The sequence below is a fragment of the Salvelinus alpinus genome, chromosome 2 (assembly GCF_045679555.1).
Source record: "Salvelinus alpinus chromosome 2, SLU_Salpinus.1, whole genome shotgun sequence".
Classification (NCBI taxonomy): Eukaryota; Metazoa; Chordata; class Actinopteri; order Salmoniformes; family Salmonidae; genus Salvelinus; species Salvelinus alpinus.
In genome coordinates, this window is record NC_092087.1 from 11,370,198 (window position 1) to 11,383,260 (window position 13,063).

Genomic DNA, 13,063 nt, shown 5'->3' on the forward strand with positions numbered 1-13,063 from the left:
CTTCAACCTGCTAGCTGACTCCCTGGTAGTCAGGTGCTCCTTTCTCCTAGTGTCCTGCTAGTTGACTCCCTGGTAGTCAGGTGCTCCTTTCTCCTAGTGTCCTGCTAGCTGACTCCCTGGTAGTCAGGTGCTCCTTTCTCCTAGTGTCCTGCTAGCTGACTCCCTAGTAGTCAGGTGCTCCTTTCTCCTAGTGTCCTGCTAGCTGACTCCCTGGTAGTCAGGTGCTCCTTTCTCCTAGTGTCCTGCTAGTTGACTCCCTGGTAGTCAGGTGCTCCTTTCTCCTAGTGTCCTGCTAGCTGACTCCCTAGTAGTCAGGTGCTCCTTTCTCCTAGTGTCCTGCTAGCTGACTCCCTGGTAGTCAGGTGCTCCTTTCTCCTAGTGTCCTGCTAGCTGACTCCCTGGTAGTCAGGTGCTCCTTTCTCCTAGTGTCCTGCTAGTTGACTCCCTGGTAGTCAGGTGCTCCTTTCTCCTAGTGTCCTGCTAGCTGACTCCCTGGTAGTCAGGTGCTCCTTTCTCCTAGTGTCCTGCTAGCTGACTCCCTGGTAGTCAGGTGCTCCTTTCTCCTAGTGTCCTGCTAGCTGACTCCCTGGTAGTCAGGTGCTCCTTTCTCCCAGTGTCCTGCTAGCTGACTCCCTGGTAGTCAGGTGCTCCTTTCTCCTAGTGTCCTGCTAGCTGACTCCCTGGTAGTCAGGTGCTCCTTTCTCCTAGTGTCCTGCTAGCTGACTCCCTGGTAGTCAGGTGCTCCTTTCTCCTAGTGTCCTGCTAGCTGACTCCCTGGTAGTCAGGTGCTCCTTTCTCCTAGTGTCCTGCTAGCTGACTCCCTGGTAGTCAGGTGCTCCTTTCTCCTAGTGTTCTGCTAGTTGACTCCCTGGTAGTCAGGTGCTCCTTTCTCCTAGTGTCCTGCTAGCTGACTCCCTGGTAGTCAGGTGCTCCTTTCTCCTAGTGTCCTGCTAGCTGACTCCCTGGTAGTCAGGTGCTCCTTTCTCCTAGTGTCCTGCTAGCTGACTCCCTAGTAGTCAGGTGCTCCTTTCTCCTAGTGTCCTGCTAGCTGACTCCCTGGTAGTCAGGTGCTCCTTTCTCCTAGTGTCCTGCTAGCTGACTCCCTGGTAGTCAGGTGCTCCTTTCTCCTAGTGTCCTGCTAGCTGACTCCCTAGTAGTCAGGTGCTCCTTTCTCCTAGTGTCCTGCTAGCTGACTCCCTGGTAGTCAGGTGCTCCTTTCTCCTAGTGTCCTGCTAGCTGACTCCCTAGTAGTCAGGTGCTCCTTTCTCCTAGTGTCCTGCTAGCTGACTCCCTGGTAGTCAGGTGCTCCTTTCTCCTAGTGTCCTGCGAGCTGACTCCCTGGTAGTCAGGTGCTCCTTTCTCCTAGTGTCCTGCTAGCTGACTCCCTAGTAGTCAGGTGCTCCTTTCTCCTAGTGTCCTGCTAGCTGACTCCCTGGTAGTCAGGTGCTCCTTTCTCCTAGTGTCCTGCTAGCTGACTCCCTGGTAGTCAGGTGCTCCTTTCTCCTAGTGTCCTGCTAGCTGACTCCCTGGTAGTCAGGTGCTCCTTTCTCCTAGTGTCCTGCTAGCTGACTCCCTGGTAGTCAGGTGCTCCTTTCTCCTAGTGTCCTGCTAGCTGACTCCCTGGTAGTCAGGTGCTCCTTTCTCCTAGTGTCCTGCTAGCTGACTCCCTGGTAGTCAGGTGCTCCTTTCTCCTAGTGTCCTGCTAGCTGACTCCCTGGTAGTCAGGTGCTCCTTTCTCCTAGTGTCCTGCTAGCTGACTCCCTGGTAGTCAGGTGCTCCTTTCTCCTAGTGTCCTGCTAGCTGACTCCCTGGTAGTCAGGTGCTCCTTTCTCCTAGTGTCCTGCTAGCTGACTCCCTGGTAGTCAGGTGCTCCTTTCTCCTAGTGTCCTGCTAGCTGACTCCCTAGTAGTCAGGTGCTCCTTTCTCCTAGTGTCCTGCTAGCTGACTCCCTAGTAGTCAGGTGCTCCTTTCTCCTAGTGTCCTGCTAGCTGACTCCCTGGTAGTCAGGTGCTCCTTTCTCCTAGTGTCCTGCTAGCTGACTCCCTAGTAGTCAGGTGCTCCTTTCTCCTAGTGTCCTGCTAGCTGACTCCCTGGTAGTCAGGTGCTCCTTTCTCCTAGTGTCCTGCTAGCTGACTCCCTGGTAGTCAGGTGCTCCTTTCTCCTAGTGTCCTGCTAGCTGACTCCCTGGTAGTCAGGTGCTCCTTTCTCCTAGTGTCCTGCTAGCTGACTCCCTGGTAGTCAGGTGCTCCTTTCTCCTAGTGTCCTGCTAGCTGACTCCCTGGTAGTCAGGTGCTCCTTTCTCCTAGTGTCCTGCTAGCTGACTCCCTGGTAGTCAGGTGCTCCTTTCTCCTAGTGTCCTGCTAGCTGACTCCCTGGTAGTCAGGTGCTCCTTTCTCCTAGTGTCCTGCTAGCTGACTCCCTAGTAGTCAGGTGCTCCTTTCTCCTAGTGTCCTGCTAGCTGACTCCCTGGTAGTCAGGTGCTCCTTTCTCCTAGTGTCCTGCTAGCTGACTCCCTGGTAGTCAGGTGCTCCTTTCTCCTAGTGTCCTGCTAGCTGACTCCCTGGTAGTCAGGTGCTCCTTTCTCCTAGTGTCCTGCTAGCTGACTCCCTGGTAGTCAGGTGCTCCTTTCTCCTAGTGTCCTGCTAGCTGACTCCCTGGTAGTCAGGTGCTCCTTTCTCCTAGTGTCCTGCTAGCTGACTCCCTGGTAGTCAGGTGCTCCTTTCTCCTAGTGTCCTGCTAGTTGACTCCCTGGTAGTCAGGTGCTCCTTTCTCCTAGTGTCCTGCTAGCTGACTCCCTGGTAGTCAGGTGCTCCTTTCTCCGAGTGTCCTGCTAGCTGACTCCCTGGTAGTCAGGTGCTCCTTTCTCCTAGTGTCCTGCTAGCTGACTCCCTAGTAGTCAGGTGCTCCTTTCTCCTAGTGTCCTGCTAGCTGACTCCCTGGTAGTCAGGTGCTCCTTTCTCCTAGTGTCCTGCTAGCTGACTCCCTGGTAGTCAGGTGCTCCTTTCTCCTAGTGTCCTGCTAGCTGACTCCCTAGTAGTCAGGTGCTCCTTTCTCCTAGTGTCCTGCTAGCTGACTCCCTGGTAGTCAGGTGCTCCTTTCTCCTAGTGTCCTGCTAGCTGACTCCCTGGTAGTCAGGTGCTCCTTTCTCCTAGTGTCCTTCTAGCTGACTCCCTGGTAGTCAGGTGCTCCTTTCTCCTAGTGTCCTGCTAGCTGACTCCCTAGTAGTCAGGTGCTCCTTTCTCCTAGTGTCCTGCTAGCTGACTCCCTAGTTGTTTGGACTGTTAGATCACAGCAGCGTTCCATCAGTGACATTCAGTCTCCCAGGAGTCTCCCAGGAGGACATTTGTCACCACTGTTACGTGCATAATGGTTCTAGCACAGTGAATTAGAGATGGTATTATGTATATGTGTCAATCACTATTGTACAGTATCTTCAGTTCTCGCCTTACTTGCAGACCACAGGTCTCTTTGTCTTTCTGTTATCAAAATCAAAACCTGTCTGTCTGTCTGTCTGTCTGTCTGTCTGTCTCTGTCTGTCTGTCTGTCTGTCTGTCTGTCTGTCTGTCTGTCTGTCTGTCTGTCTGTCTGTCTGTCTCATCACAAGCTGCCAATCCAAGCCTTAAAGTGCCCTAACCCATACACTACATAGACTGTGCTGTTCCGTGGCCGTACTGTCAATCTTCAGCGTCATTAAACCAGACCGTAATCCTGTCTGTCACCGGTTACCAGCAGGGAGAGAACGGAAGAGAACACTAAGTAAAACCTAACCTAAAGAATATACAGTCCACCAAGTCCTCAGTTACATGTGTAGAGAGTGGGTGTGTGTTTATTTGTATGCATCATAGGGCGGAGCACAATTGGCCCAGCGTTGTCCGGGTTTGGGGAGGGTTTGGCCGGGGTAGGCCGTCATTGTAAAATAATAATTTGTTCTTAACTGATTTGGTTAGTTAAATAAAGGTTAAATAAATAAAAAATAATAATCTGTATGTCTGTCCTTGTGTATGTGGCCTGTGTGTGTGTGTGTGTGTGTGACCTTGTGCAGCAGTGTGTGTGTGTATGTGTATACGCCCGTGGGTGTTTCTGTCCCCTCCTTGTGTGTGTATTACCTCACCTGACCCCAGCAGGCTACAGAGTGGAGTGGCTGCCATTTGTCAGTGTCTTTCAGGTGTGTGTGTGTGGTGTGGTGTGCGTGTATGTGGTGTGGTGTGGTGTGGTGTGGTGTGGTGTGGTGTGGTGTGTGTGTGTGTGTGTGTGTGTGTGTGTGTGTGTGTGTGTGAGGGAGTGTGGTGTGGTGTGTGGTGTGGTGTGTGTGGTGTGCGTGCGTGCGTGTATGTGGTGTGGTGTGGTGTGGTCTGGTGTGTGTGTGTGAGGGAGTGTGGTGTGTGTGTGTCTGTGTGTTCACTAGTGTCCTCACCTGACCCCAGCAGGCTGTGTGTGTGTGTGTGTGTGTCCTCACCTGACCCCAGCAGGCTGTGTGTGTGTGTGTGTGTGTCCTCACCTGACCCCAGCAGGCTGTGTGTGTGTGTGTGTCCTCACCTGACCCCAGCAGGCTGTGTGTGTGTGTGTGTGTGTCCTCACCTGACCCCAGCAGGCTGCAGCGTGGAGCGGCTGCCATCCGTCAGTGTCTCTCAGGTCCATCCTGGCCCCTCCCTCCAGCAGCAGCTCAGCGGCCTGGACGTAACCATTGGCTGCTGCAATGTGAAGCTGCATGAGGGACAGGAGAGGAGACCAATGGAACAGAGTCACTGCAGAGGGTATTTCAATCTCACCCTACCAGGTCCAGACGACTGCTAGTTCTCTCTTCTTCCTGAACATTCATTGTTTCATTGAACATTCATCAGTCCCTGATTAGAGGGGAAGAGAAGGGGGGGGGGGGGCAGTGGAACGGTCTTCCAGGTTCAGATTTGAATTTGAGAGATATAGAGTGTTGGCTACTTTAACAAATCGTTTTATTTGCAAGGATCCCTTACCTCTTATTTGTATATATCTAATGCCTTCTTGGAATCCCCTTGTGTCATTACCTGTCCTTGTATCCTCAGAAATCTACCAGACAGGCTGGGACGGGACCACAGCAGGAAGCTAACTCTGATACAAAATGTATGTTGATTTATGTATGCTCTCTTTACGCCTGGCCACTAAATTGAGAAATAAACCTTGAGTGAACTGACCTTGTTTCAGGGCCAAGAAAAAATGAATCTGAATGAGTCACTGCCAGATCTCATGAATCTCACTTAAATAAATTAGATACAGTAAAATAATATGTTGACTTATTTTCCAAACTGCTCAATTCTAGGAGTACTGGATGGCCTGACTGGCTGCTTGTTAAATGACTGGTTCAGTGAGGATGGAGATCCCAGCTGGGTGAAAGGGGAGTCAGCCAAATGGTTCATCCCTGGCCTCCCCTGGCCTCCCCTTGCCTCCCCTGGCCTCCCCTTGCCTCCCTAGGCCTCCCCTGGCCTCCCTAGGCCTCTCTTGGCCTATCTTGCTGGTGTGCCTGTAGTAAGTCACTAGGATGTCTCAGAGTTTTACATCTTCAATCAGGCTCTCTCTGTGTGTATCTCTCTCTCTGTCTCTGTGTGTGTGTGTCTCTTTCTCAGTCTGTGTGTGTGTGTGTGTGTGTGTGTGTGTGTGTGTGTGTGTGTGTGTGTGTGTGTGTGTGTGTGTGTGTGTGTCTCTCTCTCTGTCTGTCTGTGTGTGTGTGTCTCTCTTTCTCTGTCTGTCTGTGTGTGTGTGTGTGTGTGTGTGTCTCTCTCTCTCTGTCTGTGTGTGTGTGTGTGTCTCTCTCTCTCTCTCTGTCTGTGTGTGTGTGTGTGTGTGTGTGTCTCTCTCTCTCTGTCTGTCTGTGTGTGTGTGTCTCTCTTTCTCTGTCTGTCTGTGTGTGTGTGTGTGTGTCTCTCTCTCTCTCTCTGTCTGTGTGTGTGTGTGTGTGTCTCTCTCTCTCTGTGTGTGTGTGTCTCTCTTTCTCTGTCTGTGTGTGTGTGTGTCTCTCTCTCTCTGTCTGTGTGTGTGTGTGTCTCTCTTTCTCTGTCTGTGTGTGTGTGTGTGTCTCTCTTTCTCTGTCTGTGTGTGTGTGTGTGTCTGTCTCTCTTTCTCTGTCTGTGTGTGTGTGTGTGTGTCTGTCTCTCTTTCTCTGTCTGTGTGTGTGTGTGTGTGTGTCTGTCTCTCTTTCTCTGTCTGTGTGTGTGTGTCTGTCTCTCTTTCTGTCTGTGTCTGTTTGTCTGTCTCTCTTTCTGTCTGTCTCTCTTTCTGTCTGTGTCTGTTTGTCTGTCTGTCTCTCTTTCTGTCTGTGTCTGTTTGTCTGTCTCTCTTTCTGTCTGTGTCTGTTTGTCTGTCTGTCTGTGTCTGTTTGTCTGTCTGTCTGTGTCTGTTTGTCTGTCTGTCTGTCTGTGTCTGTTTGTCTGTCTGTCTGTCTGTGTCTGTTTGTCTGTCTGTCTGTCTGTGTCTGTTTGTCTGTCTGTCTGTGTCTGTTTGTATGTCTGTCTGTCTGTGTCTGTTTGTCTGTCTCTGTTTGTCTGTCTCTCTCTCTCTCTCTCTGTCTCTCTCTGTCTCTCTCTGTCTCTCTCTGTCTCTCTCTGTCTCTCTCTGTCTCCGTCCGCGTCTGTCCGTCCGCGTCTGTCCGCGTCTGTCTGTGTGCAAGGGTGACCTTTCCCAGTAAACTAGATGCATTAATACTAGTCCACGTTGTGTGGTCATTGATTGGTTATATGACCTTTGATCCAAAAACCATTATTCAACCATTATTTATTTTCAGATCACATGACCTACTTGACATTCCTTTCAGCTCCTACTGGAACAAAGAGCAGGTCACATAATGCTGCATCATTATGAATCTAAACTGTATTGAAAGACTAACACATCTTACATAACATATTCTGCCCAAATGGCCCCCTTTATAGTGCACTATATAGAAAATAGGGTGCCGTTTGGGACGGGCCCATAATACCAGTTGAATGTCCCTCTCTGCCAAAGGTCTAGATTCTCTCTGTGTTGCTCTACTTTCACTGTTAGCATCATACGGCAAACACAGATTAACAGAGTCATGAAGCTGGATGACAATCTTCTTCAATCACGGCATTTGGGAGTAAATGTTGAAGCTTACTAAAGTTATTTTGGGGTAGTATCATGTAATGTACCTTTCCCATTTTGATCCAATTGCGTTTTGTATTAGATTGTGACAAATCCTTGCGAGCAATTTATGATATCTTAAGCCCCAATCTTGAGATGGAAATGCATCACACAGAAGTGGTGGAGCCTCCTATGCCTTGTGAATGCTGTCTGGATGGTGCCTGTTCTACAACTGTACCACAGCCTGTATCTGTGTGGGCTCTCTAGTGTACATAGGATATGATTTGTCGTTGTCCAAGACAAAGGGACAATAAAGTTTGTGTTGCTACTCTGGGGGCTATGTCCCTCTCACCAGAGTAACTCCTTGTGAGTCGTGGTGGTTGATGTCCTCTCCCTCCTTGTGTCCGTCTCCCTATAGGTTGTATGTATAGACTCAATAATCTATAGTTTGTAGGTATATTATAAATGATAAACCTTGTGGTTCGAGCCCTGAATGCTGATTGGCTGACAGCCGTGGTATATCAAACCGCATACTATGGGTATGACAAAACATTTATTTTTACTGGTCTAATTACGTTGGTAGCCAGTTTATAATAGCAATAAGGCACCTCGGGGGTTTGTAGTATATGGCCAATATACCACGGCTAAGGGCTGTGTACAGGCTGTGTACACTCAGCATTGCGTCGTCCCTAAGAACAGCCCTTAGCCGTGGTATACAGTGTATTCGGAAAGTATTCAGACCCTTTGACTTATTCAACATTTTGTTACATTAAAGCCTTATTTTGGATTAAATTGTGTTTTTTCCCCCTAATCAATCTACACACAATACTCCATAATGACAAAGCAAAAACAGGTTTTTAGACATTTTTGCAAATGTATAAAAAATCTACTTAAATATCACATTTACATAAGTATTCAGACTCTACTCGATACTTTGTTGAAGTACCTTTGGCAGCGATTACAGCCTCAAGTCTTCTTCGGTATGACGCTACAATCTTGGCACACCTGTATTTGGGGAGTTTCTCCCATTCTTCTCTGCAGATTCTCTCAAGCTCTGTCAGGTTTGATGTGGAGCGTCGCTGCACAGCTATTTTTAGGTATCTCTAGAGATGTTCGATCGGGTTCAAGTCTGGGCTCTGGCTGGGCCACTCAAGGACATTCAGAGACTTGTCCCCAAGACACTCCTGCGATGTCTTGGCTGTGTGCTTAGGGCCGTTGTCCTGTTGGAAGGTGAACCTTCGCCCCAGTCTGAGGTCCTGAGCGCTCTGGAGCAGGTTTTCATCAAGGATCTCTCTGTACTTTGCTCCGTTCATCTTTCCCTTGACACTGACTAGTCTCCAAGTCTCTGCCGCTGAAAAACATCCCCACAGCATGATGCTGCCACCACCATGCTTCACCGTAGGGATGGTGCCAGGTTTCCTCCAGACGTGACGCTTGGCATTCAGGCCAAAGAGTTCAATCTTGGTTTCATCAGACCAGAGAATATTGTTTTAAGTGCCTTTTGGCAAACTCCAAGCGTGCTGTCATGTGCCTTTTACTGAGGAGGGGCTTCCGTCTGGCCACTCTTCCATAAAGGCCTGATTGGTGGAGTGCTGCAGAAATGGTTGTCCTTCTGGAAGGTTCTCCCATCTCCACAAAGGAACTCTAGAGCTCTGTCAGAGTGACCATCGGGTTCTTGGTCACCTCCCTGACCCAGGCCCTTTTCCTCCGATTGCTCAGTTGGCCGGGTGACCAGCTCTAGGAAGAGTCTTGGTGGTTTCACACTTCTTCCATTTAAGAATGATGGAGGCCACTGTGTTCTTCGGGGCCTTCAATGCTGCAGAAATGTTTTGGTTCCCTTCCCCAGATCTGTGTCTCGACACAATCCTGTCTCAGAGCTCTACGGACAATTCCTTTGACCTCATGGCTTGGTTTTTGCTCTGACATGCACTGTCAACTGTGGGACCTTATATAGACAGGTGTGTGCCTTTCCAAATCATGTCCAATCAATTGAATTTACCACAGGTGGACTCCAATCAAGATGTAGAAACATCTCAAGGATGATCAATGGAAACAGGATGCACCTGAGACTCAATTTTGAGTCTCATAGCAAAGGGTCTGAATACTTATGTAAATAAGGTATTTTTTTATTTTATTTTTATACATTTGCAAACATTTCTCAAAACATATGTCATTATGGGGGATTGTGTGTAGATTGATGAGGGAAAACATTTATTTAATCCATTTTATAATAAGGCTGTAACGTAACAAAATGTGGAAAAAGTGAAGGGGTCTGAATACTTTCCGAATGCACTGTATTGGCCATATACCACACCAATTCTGGCCTTATTGCTTAACTATATTATAAACTCACCAGAGTAGCTCCCTGTGAATCATGGTGGTTGACGTCCTCTCCCTCCGTCAGCAGCTTCTGGATATCTCCCATCATCCTCCTCTCTACAGACGCCCGGGTCTCATTGATCATCTCCTGAGTGATGCCTGTCAATCAAACATACAGGAAGTGATTTCGGTCAGTTAGGCAGGCAAACAGAGACAGACACTCAGTGAGTCAGTCAGCCAGCCACACAGAGACAGACCGATACCCTCAGTTAGCCAGTCACACAGAGACAGACCGATACCCTGTTCAGACTATCTTGTCAACATAAACCGCACTGTCCACGCCCTTTGTCGGTTTTTCTTTCATTTCACCCTTTCCAGCATGGTTCCAGCAACTATGGTGGCTGCGTAACCAGGACAGTATATAAATATGCATGAATATTGTGTACTCTTTATCTCCTCTGGCTTATAGAAAAGTCAAGACAATTAAAGGATGAGTAAGTTATTTCAAAAGCTAGCAGATTCATTACTTAGAAACAGCTGCAAATTCCAATAAAACTACATCACGTTTTGAAGTTCACTTTACTCTCTTTGTCTAACAACACTATCATGACGCTAGCAAAGACGTTTTGTGGTTCAGAGTGCAGTATTTATTTAGTTTCATAGCACAAACGTTTGCGAGCAAGTTTCTCACACTGGCTTTAGACGGGGCCTACCAGGGCAAGTCCAGGGGGGTTGCCTAGCAACATGTGCCTCTGAGGGAGGTGTTTTATTCAGGGTAAACTTTGAACATTGAGATATTAAAGACATGATAGATCAGACACATAGTATATAAAGGAGTGAGATCTGTAGAAAGACAGAGTGGGCTGTGGAATGTTCTGGGTGGACGGGAGAGAGTCACGGGAATGCGATAGGTGATACGAGAGGACATCTGTGGATTAGGTGAAGGAGGGGTTGAGGTCAGGAGGTCAGGTCAGATCCCCCGAAGGGAGAAATAGTGGTTTATTATCCTATTACCCTCTTCCTGTAAAACCATAAGATGTAAGGACTGTAGAGAAGGAGGAGTGTCTAAAGTGGAGTATATATACACTTGTGATGATGGGAACATGTCTTTGTCTGAATTACAGCTGTAACGACACTTTGGGAAGAACTTGGTTAAGCTTCTCTAGTATCCGTGAGTTATTTACGTGAGTTAACATTAGAACCTAAAAGATGGCTGCGTCGGCAGGGTTCACCACGATATGGAGTCAAACCAAAGAGTCCAGATCAGTAGAGCAGAGCTGGCAACAACCAAGGTAGGCTAGTTCCTATACCTGTTTCCACTCATTTTGACATCTTGAGGAGATGAGAATCGTAGGCTGAACAAATTATGGGATACGGACCTGGAGAGCCTGAGGTTAATTCGGGAAGGCCCATTGTGTAACGACCGGTCATAACTTTATGGTAGATGGTAAGTCCCGGAAGGTAAACTCGTACAGGCTGGTACCTGCAGGGTAAGTCCTAGGGGGTAAATGCCTAGTAGGTTGGTTCCTGCTAGTACTGTACAGTAAATGGTAAATCCCTAGTAGGTTGGTTCCTGCTAGTACTATAAAGTAAATGGTAAATCTCTAGTAGGTTGGTTCCTGCTAGTACTGTAAAGTAAATGGTAAATCCCTAGTGGAGTGGTTCCTGCTAGTACTGTACAGTAAATGGTAAATCCCTAGTGGGTTGGTTCCTGCTAGTACTATAAAGTAAATGGTAAATCCCTAGTGGGTTGGTTCCTGCTAGTACTGTACAGTAAATGGTAAATCCCTAGTGGGTTGGTTCCTGCTAGTACTATAAAGTAAATGGTAAATCTCTAGTGGAGTGGTTCCTGCTAGTACTATAAAGTAAATGGTAAATCCCTAGTAGGTTGGTTCCTGCTAGTACTATAAAGTAAAGGGTGAGTCCCGGAAGGTAAACTCGAGCAGGCTAGTACCTGTAGGGTAAATCCTAGGGGGTAAATTCTGGGTGGGGTTGGTTCCCTGCTAAACCTGTAAGGAGAGGGTAGAAGCCCAGTCGCAGTGGCTGTGAGAGTGCAGGGTGTGTGTGTGAAAGGGAGGTTAGTTTTGTGCCCTGTTAGGGTGGTGAACCATGGCAGATTATGTGGAAATAGGAAGACAAGTGTCGTGTCTTTGGCATCATTAAACTGAAGATGAATCTTTATCAAAAATTCTCTGTAATTATTATTACGTGATTAAACTACTTAATCATGTAAATGTAATTAACTAGGAAGTCGGGGCACCAAGGAAAATATTCAGATTACACAGATTATAATTTTCCTAATATAACTTTCAGATATTTTAATATCTGATCACTTAGTCTTCTGATTAATGAATTATTCTTTACCTCACGTTAGTCTCATTCCAAACGTCGTAAATTGTTGGTTATCTGCACGAACCCATTCTTCACTATGAGTCATCCATACATCAATTGTCTTAAAATCATTTATTTACTAACTAAGTACTGACAGAAATGCATAACACAAACAAACAAAGTAGATATGGTTACAAAGAAATGATAGGAGAATGTGCCCTAGTGGGCTAAACTGGCATGGCGGCTTGTTAGACAGAGGGACTGATAAGGGCGCGAAAGATAAGAGACACTACAAAGTTGATAATTATAACAATTGAAATGCTAATCCTTTGCACATGAACGCTCACTCATTCGTGAATAATTGCAATCAATATATATATTTACGCTCAGTGTGTCGTCTTGATCTCTGCTGAAAAGTTTATTTCTGTTGGAGAGTTTCCGTCCTCTCGCTCTCTCTGTCGTGGTTAGAATGGATAGTTCAGAGTGACATTCATTCATGTCGTTATAGAATAGATGTTTCGGCCGGTTGTCGGTCTTCGCGTTCAATGATACCGAATTCCTAGCTGCAGACTAGTAATTAATATCAAAGACTTGTTCTTATTCTGTCGGTATCGATAGTCTAAGAGTTTAACCACGTGGTATGGTTAAAAGATTCAGCAATCTACTCAAACCTTATTTCCCCATTCAAATTAGTTTATTTTTTATTTAACATGTTGTTTTTGAATCACGTGTTCGACGGGGTAAATTACCAGTTCCCTGAGGTCCTGGTCGTTGGGTAAATATACAGAGGTACTGTGTTCAGGCTGCATATAGAAAAGGAAAATATATGTTAATAAGGGATGACAGTTACTTCAAATGGACTGTGATATACATATTGCTGATTACATTTTGTGTTTTTGTTTCGATACAAATTTCACCAGATTGGGATCCTGGAGTGGGGAATTCTGCGAGGGGTTAGGGTGCTAACTTCATGATCTGGTAACTCTTCCGAGAGTCGCCAGTAGAATAAGGGAGTATGGACTAATTTAAAAAATGGTTTTAGCAGTAACAGTATGTTATGTTTTTTGACATTTGTCGTAGAGATAATGTTATTAAGACAAGGTTAATGTAATAATTTGTCATATAGTCAATGCTTGTCTGGATTTACTGAAACAGAAATGAAATGAACTAAACTGTTGTTATGATCTGTGTTTTTTTTAGGTTATCATGGACCACAAACAGTGTGTGTGAACCTCAAAACCCTCCCTAACCAGCTGAAGAAAGAACCATGAAGGCTGTGTAATGCGACAGTGATTTCTATCACTTCTATCTGAGTCTGAGCCATAAAACCAGGGCGGTAGTGCTGAGA

At 46.9% G+C, this 13,063-nt stretch overlaps 1 protein-coding gene across 2 annotated transcripts in view; it reads right to left on the minus strand.

Moving 5' to 3' along the window:
• The window catches only part of LOC139553842 (protein phosphatase 1 regulatory inhibitor subunit 16B-like), a 176,170-nt gene that overhangs the window by 28,303 nt on the left and 134,804 nt on the right, over positions 1-13,063 (minus strand). For both annotated transcript variants that reach the window (XM_071366579.1, XM_071366587.1), the window contains exons 6-7: positions 9,419-9,543; positions 4,579-4,704 (exon numbers count right to left, since the gene is read on the minus strand). In XM_071366579.1, the coding sequence (XP_071222680.1) occupies positions 4,579-4,704; positions 9,419-9,543 (251 nt within the window). The remainder of the gene's footprint in view (positions 1-4,578; positions 4,705-9,418; positions 9,544-13,063) is intronic.